Source organism: Myotis lucifugus, unplaced genomic scaffold (assembly GCF_000147115.1).
Source record: "Myotis lucifugus unplaced genomic scaffold, Myoluc2.0 scaffold_510, whole genome shotgun sequence".
In the NCBI taxonomy this organism is placed as follows: domain Eukaryota; kingdom Metazoa; phylum Chordata; class Mammalia; order Chiroptera; family Vespertilionidae; genus Myotis; species Myotis lucifugus.
Window position 1 is genome coordinate 75959 of NW_005871558.1, and position 24177 is coordinate 100135.

A 24177-nucleotide genomic window follows, 5' to 3' on the forward strand; every position below is an offset into this window, starting at 1 on the left:
TTACATGTGTGTCCTTCTCCCCCCAGTGCCCCTCCCCACCCCACCCACTCATGCCCTCGCCCCCTGGTAAGACTAAAGTTTCTTATCATGTGAATGCTCTTTGCTTTGTGATTGTTATCCATCAAACCCATTTGCAGGAAATATTAGTTTTCATTAAATTAAAAAAATATTTGAATTAATAAAACAATCTGGATAATCCTTTCATACTGTTTTCTCCCACTTTTTGCATGAAGGCTTGGCAAAGATCCCAGCTGATCAGGGTTTCTTGTTTCAGAAAAGCAGCACATGACCGAGTTGAATGTGTGAGAGGCCACTGTTATGATGCTGATCTCTGTGAGTGCTTTATGAAGTCACTCTTAGGACTTACAAAGCCATTTATAATGTTGTAAGTTATGTTTTATGTGGTTAAGCTTAGTAAATGTTACTACCTTTTCCACCCCATTTTCTTAAAAAAATTGATTTTGAGAGAGAAAACATTTATTTGTGATTCTACTTATTTATGCATTCATTAGTTGATTCTTGTATATGCCCTGACTGGGCTCGAACCTGCAACTTTGCGAATCAGTATGAGGCTCTTACCAACTGAGCTACTAGACCAGGGCTTCATACTACTTCTTAGTAATTGAAACTGCAACATTTTTGGAATCCTGTACAATGGTGTCATTGTTGTTATTAGTGCTGATGTGCAATGTGTCCAGTCTTGCAATGAAATAAAGAGCTGTGTCATAAGCTGAACCAATTCACTGATTAGTTCAGCTAACTTTCAACAAAGAAAGTGGTGTACTGATATATATATGTATGTATATATATATATATGTGTGTGTGTGTGTATATATATTTATATATCTATGTATATTAATCCTCACCTAAATGGTATGTTTACTGATTTTAGAGAGAAAGAGAGAGAAACATAGATCGGTTGCCTCCCATACATGCCCCAACGGGGTATCGAACCCGCAACCTTTTGGTGCATGCATGGGACAATACTCCAACCAACTAACCTACCTGGTGAAGGCTGTACTGATTGCTTATCTTGTTGTGGACCATAAACTGTTTGGAAATCGGCATCAATCAGACCACACTTGAATAGCACTGCCCAACATCATCTAGCACATCGCCTAAATGTGCAAGTGCTAAACGAAACTAAGTGGGAGCATAACACTTCATGTCATTAAAAAACAAAACTTGGCTCGAGTTTTGTATCCATCTAATGGTAGGGAACAAAACTGCTTCTGCGCCATCTCCCGATGCTCACCTTGGTGCTATGGGAAACGCACCCCTGACCATCGGGAAACCACTGAAAACGGAAGGGACTGGGAATGAAACTCTTGGTCTTCCACAAGAATAGGACCACCAAAGACTGTGAGTTCTACCTCAACCCAAGTATGTCTCTATATATTCAGGAAATGTTGGGTATTGTTCTAAGTTTTCATAAAACTACTAAATAGCACACAATTGTACAAATGAACTTCTTTCATAACAGAAAACATTACCAAATATAGAAATGTCAAAAATGTAAGTAAGAGTTGACCTATGCATAGACTGTTTTACTGGTTCAGTTTCATTTAACATTAATATGTGAAATTTTCCCCTAAACACTTACCTTTCATGGGTTAATGGCACACAAAGAGAAGTGTCAACCCCTTGAATAGGGCTTGAGTGATTTAATACTGAAAGTGCTTCTTCTGCAACTAAGACAGCCTTTGTTTCTCCATCTTCTAAAGTGCCTGTAAACCACAGTTAAGAATATTTACAATGATCTGTGTTAATGTTTAGCAATTACTCATGGTCTGTGACTCTACTTTTCAACAAGTTCTCAGGTCTGCTCTCTGTATGTGTAGCTCGCTCCTTTGACATTAGACTGCCAACAACAGTTCCTTCTAATTCTGCGTCTAGCCCAAGAGCTTCCTCAACCCCTTTAATCTACCATTTCTCACTTTTGTCTTAACAGCCACTGCTACAAGTGTTTTAGATACAATTCACTTAATCCTCAATATTCAAAGTGGCAGTACTATTATCCCCATTTTAAAGATGAAAAAACAAGCATATAGTTATACTGCTTATCCCAGATCACAAACCTAGTTAAGTAACTGAGCTAAGAGCCTAATACTTACCTTTCAAATTATTTTAGTGGAATACATTATATGAAAGAGTAATGTAAACTTCCAGACATACGCTGTTTATGAAAAAACAATACTAAATCCTGAGAGCAACTAATAAAGGCTTGTTTATTAAAGATATCACAGCCTGGCCAGTGTGGCTCAGTGGTTGAGCATCAACCCATGAACGGTTTAATTCCCAGTCAGGACACGTGCCAGGGTTGTGGGCTCAATCCCCAATAGGAGGCATGCAGGAGGCAGTCAATCGATGATTCCCTCTCATCACTGATGTTTCTATCTCTCTCTCTCTTCCTCTCTCTGAAATCAATAAACACATACTGGAAAAAAATGACATCATAGCCCAAACTTCACTGGACTCAGAAACCTTAGTTCAGCTCAGGCAGGAAATATTTCCCAAAAGAAGTCACTATGACCCAGATTTTCATAAAAGTACCTGGTTTTACAGATTTAAAAGTAGGAGTTACCTTTAAAGAAGCTTGATAAAACTGTGCAGGGTTCAGAAACAAAAAGAAAACAAGTTTTCTTGTCCACCAAATCTACCCTTCCCTGCTGGTGGTCCCCTAGCTTATCACTGTCAAACTACAAGTGCTTGTTTGTTTTCACAGCCCCCTAGGCTCTAAATGACAGGGGAGCAGATGCCCATGTCCACTTTCCTCGCCTCAACAACACCCAGCACACACACACACACACACACTTGTTGCACATACATTAGGGGCTTAAAATTTTTTTGATAGATGACTATAATAATAAAAGCACAATATGCTAATTAGACCGACGTCCTTCCAGACAACCTTCCGGACGAAGCCCGGGCTACGAGGGAAGCCCGGTCCCAGGTGCCAGAGGGAAGCCGATGCCGGCAGCAGGGGGAAGAAAGGCCTACTCTTGCACGAATTTTGTGCATGGGGCCTCTAGTGAAGACAATAAATTCGCGGGCCGTTGTACATTTATTTTGATCATCCAGTGATTATTCTGGAGGTAGGGATGGAGGAAGAGTAGAAAGAGCTTCCTGGTTCTAGAGCAGCTTTTTAGATTTGCTGGATAAGTTAAAAATTGTTAATAGCAATCTCATCTAAAGTTAGTATTATTTCTCATAGCTATAAGGCCTTAAGTCAGACTGAGAGTTAACATTTCTTCCTTAAACATTACTGTTCTTCTCCCTTTCCCCCCAAAAAGGAACACAAGTACTTCTCCCCTCACATCTCATACCTATTGAGATGTGTTTATTGTGTCATGTCACTACTTAACCCTGATGCTTTTTTATCGTGAAAAAAATTCTATTACAAATGAGGGCCATCAATAGCCATTTTGAATACTTGGAAATGAGTTCTTACCTGCTGGTTTCTCCAGCTCTAGAGGAGTTACTGACTCAAACACATCTTCATCATTGTCCTTCTCAGTCTTTTCAGCTGGATTAGTCATCAGTCCAGTGGAAGCACTGGCTGGCTTCGCAGCCATGACATGTTCAAACTCTCCTGGCGATGGGGCGTCTTGGTACTCCAGTGACTCGGTAGAAACATTGCTGTTTTCTTTGCTCACATCCAGTTTCTCCAAACTCCGTGAAGGAGTATTTTCTGACCTCGCGTCCATTTCTTGATGGCCCATGTCAGGGCCATTCAGGGAAAAAGGTGTCTTATCTTTGTTCGCCAGCCACTCCGTGTCTCCTGGAAGTCCACATTTGTAGAAAGGTCTGGTCACAAATGCTTTTGTTTTGCTATCATCTGCAGCCTGTTAAGTAAAAGGTTTTGAAACATAATTTTTACTAGTAAAAATCAGTCAAGTCAAAGCTATTAATGCCAATCATTACCCACCCTTCCCATCTTAATCAAAATTCATGTATTCTAAATCCATTCTCTTCAGATACATGATTGAAGTTTAATGATTGTTAATGTTTCTCTAATTAAAAATCAGTATTTCCAAGACTTTAACAGGCAAGGTGACAATAATCATCAATTGGGTTCCTATTAACAACCCACAGTGGAACTCTGAAGATATATCCTCCTAAATAGATAATCAATTAGGAACTTAATAAGAGAAGCAAAACAATACAGGTTAAAAAACAAACGAACATGGGCTAAAAACTAGGTCTTGGTTCTAGTCCCATTTCTGACACCAAATAGCTATTTGTCAGCAATTTATTTGGTGCTTTGTAAGCCCTACTTTTCCCGCCTGTAAATGATGGGTTTGGCTTCGGCAATATCCAAGTTTCTTTCTGAACTATTATTTTCTGATTTCATGACTATCTGGCAAGATTGTATACAAAAATCTATAGTGATATTATTAAAATGATATATCTAACTTTTTACTTGTGGGAACTGTCTTTTTGTTCCAAATGTGATCAAACTTACTCCAGAAGTCCATTTTGTGGTCATGCCATCTTCCATGAATGAAATTCTAGTTTCTTTAAGCCGTAATGGAGGAGTAAGAGACCTTCCAGGTGACTGAGAGGGAGACCCTAAAGGTGTTGATCGAAGACCAGACCTTAGGATGGATTGAGGAGTGAACTCGGCAAATCCAGAGGAAGTAATTGACATGGCCAAAGTTTTAGCTTTCTATGACAAAGAGTAAATGGAAATCCACCATTAGTATCTCTAACAGGCAGATACATAAAGATAGATAGGGTCAACTGAATCACAACGGTGGCCAAATTCTCATCTCAAATAAACACGTAAGTTTTATTATAGATTACTGGAAAGAAAATGTAAAATTCTATTCAGAGCATTCTATATGTAAGACTACAAAACATAAAAGTGCATCCATAATCATTCTAAAGGCCTTGGTTGTTCCAAGTATAAAGTCAACTTAAAAGTAAAGTGCATAGATAAGAGAAATTATTTTACTATTGTTTAGAAAACTTTATACTGTAAAATATATTTTTATTTCAGAAATGGAGAGGGAGAGATAGAAACATCAATGATGAGAGCTAATCATTGATTGGCTGCCTCCTGCACACCCCCTATTGGGGATCCAGCCCGAAACTCTGGCAGGTGCCCTTGACCAGAATCAAACCCGGGACCCTTTAGTCTGCAGGCTGATGCTCTATCCACTGTGCCAAACCGGCTAGGGCTGTTTAGAAAACTTTAGATCAGCGATCCTCAACCTGTGAGTCACGACCCCTTTGGCGGTTGAACGACCCTTTCACAGGGGTCACCTAAGACCATCCTGCATACCAGATATTTACATTACAATTCATAACAGTAGCAACATTACAGTTATGAAGTAGCAACGAAAATAATTTTATGGTTGGGTCACAACGTGAGGAACCGTATTTAAAGGGCCAGAAGGTTGAGAACTACTGCTTTAGATAAAAGAGATAGTGTTGATGAACAGAACCTAGCTTAATTATAGCAATCTAATCTAAATTAATGAGACTGACATTAAGAATCCAACAGTACCTAAATTATTTATAAAAATTATAATGAATAAAAATAATTAGCATAGAAAATATTTACTAGAAATAATCCCTTCACTTAACTTCTCTAAAGAACTAGTGAACAAATTATCCCCAATTAAATCTGTTACAAGATTATATTGATTTTTTTTTCCTAGACTGTTTTTGGCAGCAGGGACAAAATTATCTTGATTTTATTTCATTTAAACCTAGCTGCAGACAATATAAAATTTGATTGCTTTTTTGAAGAAAAAATGTTAGAAATACTGTACTGGATATTAAATTTTTTTTTTTATATTTTATTGATTTTTCACAGAGAGGAAGGGAGAGGGATAGAGAGTCGGAAACATCGATGAGAGAGAAACGTCGATCAGCTGCCTCCTGCACACCCCCCACTGGGGATGTGCCCGAAACCAAGGCACATGCCCTTGACCGGAATCGAACCTGGGACCCTTGAGTCCGCAGGCCGACGCTCTATCCACTGAGCCAAACCGGTTAGGGCTAAATATCAGGAATTTAATAGTCTTAATCCTTTTCAACTTACTTTAGGATAAGCATTTACCGAAGTATCTTTTACTCAATTTGAAAAATAAAGAAATTCCCTGGTTCATTACAATGCTAGATATCAAGGAACAATAAAAAAGAAAAAAAAAAAAGAGAAAAGATCCTAGGATTAGATCTAGAACACTGGACAAGGAGCTAGGTAGGGGTGGGCAAACTTTTTGACTCGAGGCCCACAATGGGTTCTTAAACTGGACCGGAGGGCCGGAACAAAAGCATGGATGGAGTGTTTGTGTGAACTAATATAAATTCAAAGTAAACATCATTACATAAAAGGGTACGGTCTTTTTTTTTTTTTTTTTAGTTTTATTCATTTCAAACGGGCCGGATCCGGCGGGCCGTAGTTTGCCCACGGCTAGAGCTAGGGGATAACATATGTAAACACATTTTGACAAGATGAAGGTAAAAGATCACTGTTACCAGTCATCATACGCTTAGTTTTGTGGTTTCTCAGCTAGTAATTTATCAGAGAGGGTGGAGGCAATTTAAAGACAGATTATCTATTAGAAAAAAGTAACGTTTATAGTTGCATTGAAGGAGCCAGAGAATTAAAATTAATAAATCTAAGAACTAAAAGGCATTTGATGGAATAACAGCAAAAGGGAATAAGAAATAGAATTTAAAAACTAAGAAAGTAAACCCAAGAATGTGAAGGCATTTTTCAAAGAATACAGGCCAATTTATAAGGATCACAAAGAGCCTTTCAGGACAACAATATAATAACTGTTAACCTTGAGTATAGAGCCATTTAAGCACAAAGGGTAAATTCACCAAATTCTATTAAGAAGATGTAAAAGTAAAGAAAGCATTTTGGAAAGATATCCACAAAAAGAGGGAAATAAAGGCTTAAGTCATCAATCATTCAGAAATATCAGTTATAAATAGCTATTTCTCCCTGCTACTTAAAAATAATAACTTCCCAGCTTCACTAGGAATGCTAGGTATGGAATACTCACCTTCACCACAACAGGAGTTTCAAGTAAATGTAATTCTGAAGCCCTGGAGGTATTCTGATGTGATCCTTTTATTGGTGAACTTACTGACAATGAAGTAGGTGTTAGGTACAAAGGATATCTGGGGGGGGTTTGCTGAATAAACCCCAAACACTGAGACAGCTGGGGAACAGGATGCACAACCAAATCCAGCAGTCTGTAATCAGAGTACATACATGAGTAGAAAAACCCTGTAACTTGTTTATTGAGTTATACTAAGGAAATGACAGAATTTAGTAACCCATTTAATTACTCAGGCTTTTACATTCACTGGTAAATATGATAAACTGCATTAAATATAAATTCAGTCAAGTACATTAACGATGCATGCTTAAAATGTCAGAGTACTGATTCAGTAGCAAAATAGAGAATTAAGAATTCTAGATAATTGATCTAAAAAAGGGGAGTTCTAGTCCTCCTCCCTCCCTTTTTACCAGTGTTTACTAAGCCCCCACTATTTGCCAGGTATTTATTTTTTCAAATGAAGATGAACTGCTAATGATTTAAAATATTAAAATATAAAAAAAAATAGGGCAATACTTCCCCAGCAATCTATTTGCTATAATTCATCTCATCTACTTATAATGCACATAATGAATACTGGCTTATTCTACCTTTATGGTTCTCATCACAATAAAGACTAGACTGACCAACAAAAAGAGTTTTACTCTCCCACGTGCCTGTTGCTCCGCAGAGAACCACTGGGAAGGGCAGCACGTTTTGGTGCCCAGAAACGAACAGGACCAGCCGCTCCGCCTTTCCTGTCTCCTCTCACACGTGCTCTTCACTATGGAGGGCAGACCAACAGAGGCAGCAGGTGCTCGGGACCCACCACCCACTGCGGGCGTATTTACAAGAAACATTGTTCTTTTTTTTTTCTCTTCTGTTTTTTGTTTTGTTTTTTTAAAATATGTTTATTGCATTGGGGGGGGGGGGGGGGGGAGACAGACATCCATGATGAGAGAGAATCATTGATTGGCTGCCTCCCGCATGGCCTCTACTGGGGATGAGCCCACACCCGGGCATGTGCCCTGACCGGAATCGAACCTGGGACCCTTTGGTCTGCAGGCTGATGCTCTATCCAGTGAGCCAAACTGGCCAGGGCAAGAAGCATTTTTCTTAATACATGGTCTCTCTACTTGTTATTCTATACTAACACAGCTTTGAGATTTCCATTAAACAACAATATGCAAATCAGGTTGCTTGGCATTTTTTTCTCCACTGTTTGTTCTAATTATTTTCCTTTTTTCCTTCATTTGTATTCAAATTCTGTATCTGTAAACTACTTACTCACTTTTACACTGAGCTACCCCCAAATAAATGTTTTGTTAATCCTCACCCGAGGGTATTTTTTCCATTTTTTTTGGAGAGTGGAAGGGAGGGGTGGAGGGAGAGGGAGAAACAGCAACTGGTTGTATCCCACACCCCCCCAACCGGGGTGAAGAAAGAACCTGCAATGAAGGCACGTGCCCTTGACCATTGGCACACTGGACAGGGCCCAAATAGACATTTTGTAAAATGCTTTGCACTGTGCTAACACTTATGTTTTAGGTGCCTATTTAGGAATGATTGCTTTTCAAAAGCAGGGCTTATGCGACAAATGGCACCAGCGCCTGCCTAAGTAAAAGCCAAATTCATATACTACCAAGAGTTATACTAAAAAAACACACTCCAGTTATACTATAACACTATTAGAAAAACTATTTTTTAATTAAGTTTTCTAAAGAAAATGTTAATTATTGCATTAAGTCTTAGGATTTCCTCAACTTTTGACCATGATCCAAATAAGTAATGCACTTTAGGTCATACACAAAATATAAATTACATAAAATAACACTTAGCAACCAATCTCTCACATCGATGTTTCTCTCTCTCGCCCTCCCTTTAACTCTTTCTAAAAATGAATAGAAAAGTATCTTTGGATGAGGATTAACAAAAGGAAAAAGAAAAGATTTAATAAATTCTTACCTAGAAACTTTTTGTGATGCTTTTAAAATTGGTGTTCCAACAAATGCCCCAGGCAGCTCTGGATCTGGGAGAGAACACACTACAGGAGATGGTCCTTCTATTCTAGGACTACAAAGAAAATAAAAATGTAGCTTTTGATTATGTATCACAAGGAACATTAAATTAAAAATGCTGTAAAAAGGTAGGATTAGATGGGAGAGGACGGCTTTTGTTTTTTACTCTACATTTCTGTTTATTTACAAACTAGTGTCCTGGTACATGGATTTGTGCACATTGAAAGGAAATTAATTAGAAGAAATATTTTAATGTTGCTATTTGCCCTTTCTCTATAAGTGTCAACCAAATTCACGATCAACAATGACAGATTGAAACACACACATGCGATTGGCGCCATCGAGAGCTTTATATGTATCACGCGTGTGAGTCATCTTAGCTTTTTATAGATATAGAATAAACTTGCTTAATTAGACCTGCTTTCTGATTTAGCTAAACTTTGTCCAGCCCAGTGAGGCACCCCAACTTCTCTTTCAGATAATTGTCAGCAACACAGCAGTAACTATCAACACGAAACAGATTATTATTGTAGATCACACAGGGAGAACAGAGGGTAAAAGATGTAACTGCAGCAGTGTTTGACTATATTCTGTGCAGTGAGAAAACCTGAAGTCATTTTCAAGGTCCACCATTTCTTACTTCTTTTCAGTCGGGTCAAGTTTCTAAGCTTTCTAAATCTCCATTTTCCGGCTAATGAAAAAAAAAAAGGATTCCACCGAGTCTCCTATGTACCTACTCCAGGACTTCTGTGAGGATCAAATGAGATGAGGTATGGGAAAACGCTTCAAACATTTGGTTAAAGTATAAAATGTTTGCACCTGGCTATAAAGCAAGTTGTGTTCCTGGCCTGAAGAAACTCCAAGGCAGTGGTTCTCAACCTTCCTAATTCCGAGACCCTTTAATACAGTTCCTCATGTTGTGGTGACTCCCAACCATAAAATTATTTTCGTTGCTACTTCATAACTGTAATTTTGCTACTGTAATGAATCGTAATGTAAATATTTGATATGCAGGATGTATTTTCATTGTTACAAATTGAACATAATGAAAGCATAGTGATTAATCACAAAAACAATATGTAATTATATATGTGTTTTCCGATGGTCTTAGGCGACCCCTGTGAAAGGGTCGTTCGACCCCCAAAGGGGTCGCGACCCACAGGTTGAGAACCGCTGCTCCAAGGAGTCACTAGGGATAGGAAACCAGGTGTTGCTATGTGACGTCATTACCCAGCGCACACAGCAACCATTTCCGGGCCAGGCTGTGGGCAGCATCTGCTGCGACTTGGTGGGCTGTGGCTCCAGGGTGGTGATGGGGCCTGAGTCCCACTTGGGGGAAGCTGAGTGTTGTTCTTTGGTGCCAGGTCTGCAGTGCTGTTTATTTTTAAATGGCCAGTGAGTGTTATGGCAGCTCCTGCGTTGAGCGTCTGCCCCTGTTGGTCAGTGTGCGTCATAGCTACTGGTCGGACAGACACTTAGGCTTTTATATATAGACAAATAAGTATATATATACCAATGAACATACATTTTTCTTGTAACAAAGTAGCCAAGAGCAAGAGTTTTTCCTTTTTACATACAATAAGCAGCTCCAAGGCTGCTTATGAATGCTGTTGATATCCAGGAAAGGTTAAAAAGTAACATGACTATAGAAAGTAAAACATACCTGTTGTAGGCTAAGGTGCTATTTTTAGGCTCATCACTTTTCCAAACCTCTCCAACTTTAGATAACACGTTATGGATGAAAGTAGATCTTGTTAACACAGTCCCTATTACAGCTCGCTTTGGAACTGCTGATAATGGTTTGGGCTGAGAAACTGTAAAATGAAAAATTTAGAATTCAATTTAATCTCTAACACCAGGACTTTAATAGAAGACTGATATAAAAGAGCGACTGGAAAACAGATCACAAGAGTTTGGTTAAAATTGCATTTGGTTTAATAACATCTATGTAGAAATTTATTTATTTGGGCTTTTAGAAGATGGTGAAAGTTACATGTTTTCTAAAAGTTGGACAAGAGCCTTCAAATGAAATAAAAAAGTTCTTTCATTATTTAGTACATTACTAAGTAAATTATAAAAATGTCCAAGAAAGCTTTAAACTTCTTTTTTTTTTTTAAACATATTTTTATTGATTTCAGAGAGGAAGGGAGAGAGGGAGAAAGAGATAGAAACATCAATGATGAGAGAGAATCATTGATCGGCTGCCTCTTGCTCACCCCCTACTGGGTATCGAGCTTGCAACCCAGGCATGTGCCCTTGACTGGAATCGAACCCAGGACCCTTCAGTTCGAAGGCCAATGCTCTATCCACTGAGCCAAACCAGCTAGGGCGAGCTTTAAACTTCTTGGGGTAGAATGGCCAATAAAAAAAAAAAAAAAAAGGCACCACTGTGATGATTGAAAGCAAAAGCAAGCTACAATATAAGATAGGGATGGTTGCAGAAGGCAATCACTCAGTATCTTCTCTAACTCAATGCTTTATGACGTTTTTCAATGAAATCTTACCTTTTCGAATAACTGATAATGTTGGCACACGGTAAGGCTTAGCTCGTTCCATGGCTAATTTCCGATGGACTCTCGGAAGAACTTTTCCGTACTGATCTAATATAGAATTTCGTGCCACAGATCTCTCCCGCAAGTGAGGATCACGATCATTCTATTGAACATATCATAACTAGTAAAAATTAATCTTCAACATGTTAGGTGCTATGTTTATACATTTACCTTTTAAAATATAACAATGAATATCCAAGAATATCTTCCTCCTGCCTTCTTCCAAACCAAGGGACCTCATATACACACCTAATTACTTTATCAAACCTTACCCATCAAAAGTCTCTCCTATCCAGTCTTGATTTCTTCACAACTAAAGGACACCAGTTGTCATTTACTGTTTCTACCTGTATTAGTAACATGTACTTGTTACTTCACACACACCTTTGTACACCCTGAGACATTATCATTTTACACATGAGGAACCCAAGGCACAGAGAGGATGTTCCAAGCACACAGAGCAAATTAAGACTTGGTCTGACTCCTGAAGTCCAGGCTGTGCGCACTATATAATTTCTATTACTGGCCTCTACCTCATCCTCTCCTTTTCCCTAAGTGAAATGATTAGTCTGGCAAGATCACAGACAGATATTTAAACAGAAATGGAGTATAAAAGAGAATTAGGTAAATAATAATACCCTATTCCTAATTTTGCTATAGAAAGTAAGAAGAGGATTCTCCAAACTCAAATTCATATAAAGCTCAGTGGTTGGTTACCAAACTACAAACTCTTAGATAACCAAGTCACTAGTTTTTCTTCTTTCCTTATCCCCCATAACAAGTTTAACTATACCGTAAGATTAATCTTCAGAGTTTGGTTCAGCTTCAAGGCAGGGATGTAATTGGCACGTTGTAAATGGTGAACTAAAAGTAACTCATGATTCTGAACACTGGTGCTGGACTGCAAAAACCTCACCAAACACTCCTAGGAAGAATAGAACACATTTGTAAGCTACTAACACATCCTGAATTCCTGACACGTTTTTATTGGTAAGTCATTACCTGCTCAGTGTCTGTAAATGGTAGCTTCAGTAAGTCCTCCATTAAGCCCATTTCCTGACAGCCTTTATACGTGTGCTCTAGTAACTCCTCTATATTCGATCTACTAGAATGGTATCGCAGTAAACTCCAGGCCTCTATCATGCACCTGCAATCAGTATTTATCAAAGTTTCGTTTTAGAAAAGCTATGTAAAGTGTTCAAAACAAGTAATTCACCTAAAGATTCTCAAAGATACTCCATACATGTAACTGAAGAGAACTTAATTTTACTGAATACTAATCACTGCATTAAAAAGTTGGCTAATATCAACAGGCATTTTTAAAGACTCAATTTTATGCTGTTCTATATCATTATATAAGTGTAAAATAATAGGAAAGCAAAATAAGTACACAGAAGGTCAAGAGGATAAAAAACTAATGTGATCTAAACAGAACTGAAAAATTAGCATGATGTGACAGAGAAGAGCCAGGCTCTTAAGGAACTGACTGCTTGCATGAGAAAGAAGAGTAGAAAAGAAAATAAGCAAAGATGGAAACAAGAAGATGGTGTTAATGGGGAATTGAAGGGTTTAGCATAGTAACAGAAGATTTGGGCTGATCTGCAGCAAGATCTGACTAGAGGACTTGGACGAAATCAGACATTTTAGACAGCGTGAGGAACAATGAGCTGTGGGCAATAGGTCATTAAATGAAGCAGTGTTTCTCATTATACACTGTGAAAAGAAAAAAAAAGCTTAAAACAGTGTAGTGATTACAATGTTAAGTTAACCAATAAATAAAGCCAATAAATGTTTATATATTTATTAAATAATAACATGTCTTGAAAGATATACACCAAAATTGAGAATGATTAATCTGGCATGTAGAATTTTGAGGGCCTAATAACTTTCAAGGCAAAAGAGGGATAGAATGGCAAAATAGACAGGAACATCAAGGAAATGATATCTTAAAAACCCACAATATCATTTCGAATTCTAAGTCAACAGGTAATTTTTACTGTAGTGGGTTAATAAAAAAGATTTAGCTATAGTTTTTATTGAATAACAAATACTGAAATAAAGACTAGTAAATAAATGACATATATAAGAAACATAGAGTATGTGAACCAAGTTAAGGCAATTAATGTTCATAATGAAATAAATCTGAGGAAATTTTGAGTGGTCCTTTGTTTTTATTTCTGAACTTCACTGTATAGGACACAATGTTGCTAGATTTTTGGATACTGGAAGCTTTATTATACTTAAGAGAAGTATTTAAATTACATAATGTTTGCTATGGCTAAAGAAGAGAAAATGAGGATCTTAGCAACTCAGAGAAACATGCTATGATTGAATTCAAAGGACAATGGAATAAGAAAAACCAGCAGACTTTCAAAGGTATTTTCTAACTTTCCAACATCTGCACTTTGATGTAAGCATTAGTGATCAATTACCACCTCTTTAAAGTCACTGAAATTAATGAGAGAAGCTTACATGCAACTGAGAAAAATTTACATGCTGCTTGCCAACCCAGTGTTAGAATCCTTTACCCATTTATTTTTAAATACATACATATATATATTATTGATTTTTAGAGAGAGGGGAAGGGAGAGATAGAAACATCATCTATCGACTGCCTCCTGCACGTCCCCTGCTGGGGAATCAAGCCTGCGCCCCGGTATGTGCTCTGACCAGGAATCAAACCAGTGACCTCTTGGTTCATGGGTGGAGGCTCAACGACTGAGCAATACCAGCCAGACTACCCATTATTAAATATTTGTCACTTTTAGCTTCTTATATTTGCTCTAGACAATTTCTTAGCTAGCCAAACAACTTTTAAAAAAATGATTTTTAGAGAGAGAGAAACATTGACTGTTTTTTTTTTTTTCTTGTGCAGGGGCCATACTAATCTTCTCTGTACCGTTCCAATTTTAGTATATTTGCTGCCAAAGCGAGCACTCACTGTTTGTGTTTTGTATGTGCCCTGACTGGGACTGAACCCACAACCTTGGCATATGGGTACGACACCAACTGAGCGACCCAGCCTGGGCCTAGTCCAGTGATGGTGAACCTATGACACGCGTGTCAGAGGTGACACATGAACTCATTTTTGGGTTGATTTTTCTTTGTTAAATGGCATTTAAATATATAAAATAAATATCAAAAATAGAAGTCTTTGTTTTACTATGGTTGCAAATATCAAAAAATTTCTATATGTGACACGGCACCAGAGTTAAGTTAGGGTTTTTCAAAATGCTGACACGCCGAGCTCAAAAGGTTCGCCATCACTGGCCTAGTCAAACACTTTTGCTCACCTAAATTATTTCCACAAATACTTCCTAATTCATTACTTTGAGGACACTATAAGTTTCTACATGTCTAGCCAACCTATTATTAAACTACAAAAGTTTTCTTCTGATTCAGCCTTCACCACTCAGAAATACATTCTGTTTAACCAAATGGAACAAAGAAAACTTAACTTTCGGAGTGGTGACATTAACATGCTGTTTGGTTCACAAATGATGCTTGGGGTGAGTAAAATGACCAATTTATAAAAACATAAAAATGACCAAACACCCAGCTGGAGTGGTTCAGTGGTTGAGCATCATGCTGTGCACGGAAAGGTTGATGGTTTGATTCCATCAGGGCACATACCTGGGCTGCAGTTGGGGCACATATGAAAGGCAACCAGTTGATGTTTCTCTCTCACATCAAAGTTTCTCTCTCTTTCTAAGCATGTCCTTGGGGAAAAATTTTTAAAAAGAAGAAGAAAAAAGACCAACCAAAAAGATAGAAACAAAACACACAGTGTGAGTTGTATAAAATAAAGTTACAATTTGGTAAGAAATTTCAGTTCCAAGCAATTTCCCCAACGAATTTAGTTAATAAGAAAACCCAATAACCAGACCATCATATTTTCAACCATGTCATTTAACTTGTCACCATTAATATATACAGTAAATGTATCATGCTGATACATTAAACACAAGAGAACATTAAAACACTGCCAAGGGAAGAAAAAAAAGAATATAAAGATATCACCTGCTCAAATCTTGTTCAAGTATTAAGATGTGAAACCTGAAACTTTCTTAAATTATTTGAACAGATGCTTCAAGACTTCCTTTCTATAACAATGCAATAGCAAATATCAAAAGCAAAGCACTGCAATACCCAACAACCAATATTACTGAAATACTGGAGTACCATTATTGGGATATATCTCAAAGAATAGAATTATCACCCTGGCCGGGTAGCTCAGTTAACTAGAGCAACGTCCCTGTATGCCAAGGTTGTGGGTGCCATCCCCTGTCAGGACACATATAGGAATCAACCAATGTATGCATAAATGGAACAACAAACGATGCTTCTCTCTCCCCCTTCCTCTCACTCAAAGCATGCATAAATAAATAAATAAACAAACAATAACCAACTCAAGATGATTTTATTCTTCCTCGATACTTCTGGCTCCTTTTCAGTATACTCAGACATTAACTATCCATGCAGGAGACTACCAATATTATCAATTAGCAACAGATATAATTTTAAACCTCAGTTTGGTTTCCTCTTTTACTCAAGGTACTTCTTATTTATGTTATTCTAGATAAAAGATGTTTTACATTTTTCTTAAGGTTGAAAGATGAAGAATTGTAAGGATACTATGTAATACAATAAAAGCGAAATATATATCGCTACTACATACTTCATCAATACCATTATATTAACAGTTAAGATCAAAAGTTTGATTATCCTTTCAAAGTATGTACTTACCTATTAAAAAGCAAAACAGTGATGTGAAGGATAATATCACTATCACTGGATACTGTTGGCTTCATTGTCTGAATATATCTGAGGGCTTGTCTGTGCTCGCCCTGGCTCATAAAGGCTTGGATAATCTTTGAATGCTGCCATGAGAAAGGTTTTGCAGTAGCTGGATGAAACAGAAGATCCAAACCAGTCTGCAAAAATGACATGAAAACTGGTAAACACAAATACATGCTTTGCATTCATACGAAGTAGCACACCTTTAAAAAGACAGGCAATACTAAAGCCACAAAAATCCAGATAAAACCAGTGTGAATGTCAACCTACAGTATACTTTATTTTCAATAAAAGCCTTATCAAAAACCTCATGCTTTTGAGACCTCATTAACAATTATAAATTATACAAAATCTTTCCATCACCAACCTAACATATCAATGCTAAATCCTGCCTTCTGTGGGCACAAATAAGAATCAACCAATGAATGCAACCAGTGAAAATAACTTGATGTTTCCCTCTCGCGTGTTCTCTTTCTTCCTCTCTCTCTCAAATCAATTTTTTAAAAAGAGCAATTAGTACCAGTGCTCTCAAGATGTAGAAAAACACAAAACACTAAACAGATTTCTAAACTAACAATCACCATATCTGCACTATTAGTCATTGTTACCTATTTGTTTCCTTCTTTAAGCAGTGAGACACCTGAAGTTTTATCTTTGTATTTTTACTGCCTAAGGTAGTGAAGGCATTATTTGAACTGACTCCTTACATTACCTCTAGAAATAGGTTCAATCGTATCTTTAATATAAATTTTAATCATTATTTTAATAGTTCACAAAAGCTTTAATTCTAAGTGAACTAACAGACTCACCTCATAGTCATTATGATCGATCAGCCAAAATCCTTGAATAAGTTTAACCTGGTCCCAAGAAATGGCAAAGGCAGTTGGAAATGATTCAATTGAAGTATCTGTTTTGTTTGGGAATGAATACATAATATCAAGTAGCAAATAAATGGTCTTTTAAAAAGTGGGTTAAGGACAATAAACATAAACTTCTACCTATATATTTATAATAGGTAGCAACAGAATATAGCAGGAATGATTCTTGAAAGACTTTAGTTTTTAGAAAACCATTATGAACGCCCAGCTAGGGGAAGTAGTTTTATTAGATGTGGGTATAGGCAATCCCACACCAGCTTCCTTCATTCTCCATAGGAAGCACCACCACAAAAGAGAAGAACTAAAGCGTACTTGCTTCATGAAGTCAGTAGCTTAGCAAATTTAAGAAACAAAGCTATAGACAAATTCATTAGCCAGCAAAACTTAGCAGCTTAAGCAAATGCATCAAGTGTCTTATAAACTATAAATAGAACTACACGTTTTCAGATTAATAACTGACATTAGGACAAAAACCTTACTGCATCGACCACAGGGCTCAACACAATGTCTAAGGTAATAAATATTAAACAACCTTAAATGTATTCATATTCAGTACATAAGTTAACCTATTTGAAAATGACTACTTGCCAGTAATGTTTTAGAACTGCTCTTAACTTGGGGAGTGTCTCAGACACATTTGAGAATCTGATAAAAGCACTGGACCCTACCCCTACAAAAATAAACATAAAACAAACGTTTGCATAATTTCAGGTTAACCACAGACCACTTAAACCCAACCCACAGATCCTGGGTTAAGAAACCTTCCTTTTAGGAACGCCTCAGTAAGGGCGGAAGTAGAGGCCTCTGCAGAAGTGGCAGCAGTGAGGGTGGAAGCAGCGTGACCCGCGTGGGATCTGGGGTTCTGCCCGCGCCGGGCCGCCCCCGCCGGCCGCCATGGAACTCAGCTGCGGGAGAATCTGCGTCGGGACCTGCAGGCAGAGCACGTGGAGGTGGAGGCCACGACTCCCAACCATTGAGTGTCCAGCTTCCGAGTCCTGGTGGTGTCGGCCAAGTTCGAGGGGAAGCCGCTGCTCCAGAGACACCGGCTGATGAACACGTGTCTAGCAGAAGAGCTCCCTCATATCCATGCCTTTGAGCAGAAAACCCTGACCCCAGAGCAGTGGGCCCGTAAGCGGCAGAAATAAGAGACCAGCACCTGCACAGCCATTAAATTGTGAATCAGGGCCAAAAAAAAAGAAACCTTCCTTTAAAAAAAATTCAAATGTGAAAGTGAGACTGGATAAGATTGTGTATTGGTTCCTACTATTCTGAAATTTTGTGATTTAGGTAATACATGAATTATTTAATAAAAATTTTAAAGGATACAATAAAATGTTTGCTTGTTTCAGTAACATCGTCTAGTAGGTATATGTCAAGTAGTGCCTATAAAAGAGATAAAAAATTCAGTCCATTTTATGTGCCCACTAGAGGCCCAATGCACAAAATTCATGCAAGAGTAGGCCTTCCTTCCCCTGGCTGCCAGCACAGGCTTCCCTCTGGCACCTGAGACCTGGGCTTCCCTCGCCGGGAAGGTGTCCCGTCTAATTAGCGTATTACGCTTTTATTATTATAGATTTATTCACACTCCTGGTTTCCCCCCAAGACTGTGCCAAGTGTGACAAGTCAGTTAAGCATACCTCCCTCCCCACAACTTTGTGAACTCTTCAGTGATACCATGTTATTGCAAACCTACATGCAGACTAGGAGGAGGGTATTTTCCTGTGCCTCCTTCATCTCGTTTCCACAATTTCTCAACTCGATCTCCTAACTGAGAAACCATTCCATCGATCATCAAATAGTCAGAGTTCCATTTCCCACTGCAATAAGGGCAACATTAAAGATTATTTAACATTAGTGGTAATTATTATTATCAAGACAATAGCATTAAATTCTTAAAAGCAATGATCCCAATTATCAAAGGGAGAAGAGTTGGGAAGCAGGAGGGGGGGGGGGAGAAGAAATAAGGGGAAAAAACAAAGTCGTCCAAGTGCTGAAATGCAACTGTTAATGGAAAGAATGTAACATAACTAACTGGTGACCTATTTTAAGCTTTTTTGATGAATAGCAGCTTCCAGTTTTGTTTTTCTGAATAAGAATTCTCAGAAAAAGCACGTTTAAAATTATAGAATCTCCTCTAATTATGAATGGTGGTAAATAGCTTTCTTTAGGAAATAACAAATAGCTATACTCAAGTTCTAAAGTGAAAGTGTGACCATCAGGTCAAGGCAAACATTACAAATAAAACAGTAATGTTGGTAACAAATTCTGAGAATTCCACCCATTTAATCATTTTATAACAGGATGAATGTTGTTCTACCTCAGAAGGCGTTCTGACTTCCTACAGGAGAAATGTCTAACATGTTGCTGGAAGGTTCTGGATGTACTATACCTTGATAAAAGCTCACACTTCTGCCGACGACTGGTGTAGTAGCTCTGAATTACAGGGTAGTTGTAGCATAACCTTGACAACTGCACAGCATCATCTAGATTGTTTTTTTAAGAGTTGGAAAAAAAGCTAGTAATATTTCCAAAATATCCCAACAATACTTAGGTTACTCACATTGATATTTTACTATAATTTTATATTATTGTTTAATTTGTAGGCTTCCTAAACTTCAATAATATACCCACCCCTTTATTAATAGATGCACAAATGAGAAAACCAAGTCTCTCATAAACACCTGTAACAATAAGGATGCTAAGAGAATTATGAAAGAACAGATCAACAGCAATTATGGACAGTGAGAGAAGCAAGCTTAAATAAAATCTAATGCGAGCCCTAACCGGTTTGGCTCAGTGGATAGAGCATCGGCCTGCGGACTGAAAGGTCCCAGGTTCGATTCCGGTCAAGGGCATGTACCTTGGTAGCGGGCACATCCCCAGTAGGAGGTGTGTAGGAGGCAGCTGATTGATGTTTCTCTCTCATCAATGTTTCTAACTCTCTATCCCTCTCCCTTCCTCTCTGTAAAAAATCAATAAAATATATTTTAAAAAAATAAAAATAAAAAAAATCTAATGCGAATCCTGGAAATGCAAGAAGTTAATAAGCTTTGAAAGTGTATTTTAAACAAATACAGCAAAAGTCAAATTCTCTAATTCTTGATATTGGCATCAATCATTAGATAAAACAGGGGTGGGGAATGTCCGGCCTGCAGGCTATATAAGACCTGGGAAATTATTAGGTCTGGCCCTGCCAGGGTATTAGGGGTGAGTTAATTAAATGTTTGACCAAATATATCAGGTTAATTTTTAAGTTGATAATTTTGTATGGCCCATGAATGATACTATAAATATCCACATGGCCCTTGGCAGAAAAAAGGTTCCCCACCCCTGAGATAAAAAGAGGTATTTAAATGATGGTAAATATTTGTTAATAACCATATTAAAAGAACTCTTAAAATAAAAAGATTGACAAATTAGATTATAAGATGTGTAAGTTCTATGGACCTAAATTATAGCTGGTGATATTGAATCAACTTTCAGAAGCCATGATATTCTTTCAAATATTCTTTCCTTCAAAATGTTCTTTAACCCAATAAACATGTATGGAAAACCTGTGTATCAGGCATGGGGTGAGGTACTGAAGATAAACAGAAAGAATATAAGAAAAGAAAGTAAGAATAAAAGTGAGGTGGTAGAAGAAAGAAAACCCAAAACATTAGAACACAACCACAAAATTATAAAGATTTAAGAATGTTTCAATTAATATTTATAGATAAGTAAATATTTTACCTAAGCCCTCTGGTAAAAGCCCAGAGTGAGAGAACCAGAGAACCATTTGTGCATACTGACAGATGAGCTGGGAAACCACACATTTATTGGTTAAGTTCATACGGCCTGTAAAGAAGAGTTAAACATCAGTTGTTTAAACTACAACCACAAATGAAAAATCAAGACACTAATTAAAAAACTAATTAATTCTTTGGTTATTTTTAACAGTAAGTTAAAACTTAGGTTGAACAAATAACTCACTAAAGTAGACGTTTTAGGTATGTTTCTATCTCAGCTACACTTCCATTTACCTAATTTCAGAAGTCAAGTTTATACACTGCTACAAACTATACAGTATCATTAATATACCATAGGTTGTTCATATCAGACCTTTAAATAAAACTGACTGTTTTGTTTAAATGGCAAAACAGCAGAAAACATTACAATGACCTCTGTTAATAAAAACTTATGTATAATTTAAAAATTTGAAATTCTACCATAAATATACTACCTTAAAAGCCATTAGGTTTAAATCCAGAATTTGCCACTTATTTAAGCATGGGCTCATGATACACCTAATAGCATTATGTAGCTTTTCATAAAAAAAAAAACCACACACACACACACACACACACACAAGAAAAACAAAACAGCATTTGAGAAATAATGGCCTTTTTGCACAATGATCCATCTAAGACAGGAAATTTAGTCTTTTAAGAAGTCAGTAAGTAAAATTTAACAAAACGCTCATTTATATAGGATAAACAGCACACCTCTTTCCGTGATCTCTTGTGCCTCTGTTGCAAAACAGCTTAAGACTGTATTAAGATTGCTAAGCAGCAAATGGCATTGCTGAATGGATTGTATAGTCTGTGGATCAATGAAATGACACGAACCATCAAATAATGGTGTACCTTTCAAAGATAAAATATACAATCAGTTTCAACACAATAAATCTCAAATAATTAAACTCACAACTGAGAACTTTCTCTAATTCCTACTGACCACAGAATCATTCTATACTTTATGAGATTTATAAAGACGAGCTTGAAATGACAAACACCCTCAAGGAACCTAGAAGGGATAGACACAATAACTTTTTTTAAATGTAGAATGAGGTAAGCAGAATGTAGAAAAGGTGATACAGATTCAATTTCAGATTCACTAAAAATCAGTATATTCATTATCCTCCTTCAAATAAATATTTTATGTCAGAAATGTTGTGTACCATATTGTTCTGCAATTAATAAGAACTTTCTTCCACCTCCAGTCTTTAAAAAGTTAGACATTAAGATTCAGATAAAGACTTACTACAAAACTGCAGGCATGTCATAATTCATTGTAGACTCAGTTGTCCTTTCATTTTGAATTAAAGGTTGAATTTACAAGTCCTTTGGGGGGGAGTGTTTTAGTTGCTACTGGTTACATCTTTTGGTAAGATTTAATTGCATTAACATCTATATAATTGTATTTTACTATATAATGTGTAATATTTGATATATCATTTAAAACAAATATCTGAATTCTAAAACCTTCCTTCCTCAAATCAAATTATTTGCTTTACATCCTGACCGGATGTAAAACTAACTTTTTAGCTCAATTGTTGTTGGGTAAAGCATCGTTGCAATATGCCAAAGTTTGGGTTTCGATCCCCAGTCCAAGCATATAAAAGAATCAACCAATGAGTGAATAAATAAGTGGAATAACAAATCAATCTCTCTCCCTCCCAGCTCTAAAAATCAGTTAAAAAAAAAAAACTTGAGCCCTAACCGGTTTGGCTCAGTGGATAGAGCATCGGCCTGCGGACTGAAAGGTCCCAGGTTCGATTCCGGTCAAGGGCATGTACCTTGGTTGCGGGCACATCCCCAGTAGGAGGTGTGCAGGGGGCAGCTGGTCGATGTTTCTCTCTCATCGATGTTTCTAACTCTCTATCTCTCTCCCTTCCTCTCTGTGAAAAATCAATAAAATATATTTAAAAAAAAAACAAACTTGAAAAAATAAATTTGCTTTACCTCTAATACATTTAGTATACTTATATAAATCTTCATTAACCATTAATGAAGCTCAAGGCAGTAACAATGGCTGAGTTATTACCAAGTTCAACCCTGAAACACCACATGATGCTAAAAGAATAGACATAGAATTTTATAAACTGAGTTGAATTTTTTTCTTTTTTTACATAACTTACATTATCAATCCTGAAAACATTTTCTCCTGAAAAGAGTATATTTTTACTCTTATTCTGAATTATCAGATTACTGAAATATTTAAAAAATTTTAATCCATGTTTATAGTTTTATGAGTATGCCCTAAGATACAATAGAACCCCGTGTCTTCTTGTACAACTTTGATTTAAAAATTCTATTAAGAATAAATTTTGAAAAATCCATTTGTTCACTCATCATAATAGAAATAAAAACATATACTTCTAAATTAACTTTAATTTTACTTTCATGTAGAGAGCAATCATTTCTGCACTAATTGGGCATAATGGGTTTTTAATATTCACAGGATACCTCAAAACTCAAAGTACACAACTGTCAAGAAGGAAAATGACCTGGAATGCCTGATAATGACAACTGTTAGAAAACAGATGATGAGCTTTTACCCTATTTAGTTTCTTTATGCTCATAAATACTTTAAACAGAAAATGAATAAGTAGAGCAGTTTCTGAGGTTAGCTCGCATATTCTCCTTAATCATAAGCAATTTTGTAAATTAAACTCTGAAGATCAAAAGATGCATAAGATGTAATTCTTAAACTTGCCAATATGGACATAATATGTTGCCAGTTTAACAATCTGTTGCAAAATTTTCGTCAAAAAATAATTTTGTCACTCTAAACTAAAAACAAAGTTTTCTTCTGGGCCTTAAGAATTTATAATGTCAAGATGATTAAAATTATTGTTACGTACTTAAAAAGTAAATGATTAATTTTTTAATAGGGTACTTACATAGTCTGTCAAATTCCTCTTTTGTGAGAACCACTTTATTCCATGTCCATTCAAGAACAAAGCGCAAATTAGCAGCAGAATTTGGTTGTTCTAATTTGTAAATATAAAAGAAAAAATAAAGAATGATTAATTAGAAACAAAAAAGGACTAACTTTTTAGTGGAGAAACCTGACAGAAACCACCCTTACCAACTGAGCAAGATAG

At 36.9% G+C, this 24177-nt stretch overlaps 1 protein-coding gene and 1 pseudogene across 3 annotated transcripts in view; both read right to left on the bottom strand.

The window, feature by feature from the left end:
* Positions 1 to 24177, bottom strand: part of AHCTF1 (AT-hook containing transcription factor 1) — a 69252-nt gene that overhangs the window by 15162 nt on the left and 29913 nt on the right. For 2 of the 3 annotated variants that reach the window (XM_023745025.1, XM_023745027.1), the window contains 17 exons: positions 23974 to 24063; positions 21794 to 21934; positions 21042 to 21146; positions 19699 to 19792; positions 19003 to 19126; positions 18636 to 18692; positions 17241 to 17387; positions 16381 to 16568; positions 12637 to 12781; positions 12428 to 12559; positions 11587 to 11737; positions 10746 to 10896; positions 9030 to 9137; positions 7026 to 7218; positions 4466 to 4669; positions 3452 to 3845; positions 1604 to 1727 (listed from right to left, as the gene is read on the bottom strand). In XM_023745025.1, the coding sequence (XP_023600793.1) occupies positions 1604 to 1727; positions 3452 to 3845; positions 4466 to 4669; positions 7026 to 7218; positions 9030 to 9137; positions 10746 to 10896; positions 11587 to 11737; positions 12428 to 12559; positions 12637 to 12781; positions 16381 to 16568; positions 17241 to 17387; positions 18636 to 18692; positions 19003 to 19126; positions 19699 to 19792; positions 21042 to 21146; positions 21794 to 21934; positions 23974 to 24063 (2548 nt within the window). The remainder of the gene's footprint in view (positions 1 to 1603; positions 1728 to 3451; positions 3846 to 4465; positions 4670 to 7025; positions 7219 to 9029; positions 9138 to 10745; positions 10897 to 11586; positions 11738 to 12427; positions 12560 to 12636; positions 12782 to 16380; positions 16569 to 17240; positions 17388 to 18635; positions 18693 to 19002; positions 19127 to 19698; positions 19793 to 21041; positions 21147 to 21793; positions 21935 to 23973; positions 24064 to 24177) is intronic. The other variant, XM_023745026.1, reaches the window with a different exon arrangement.
* On the bottom strand, positions 14474 to 14567 carry LOC111823490 (annotated as a pseudogene).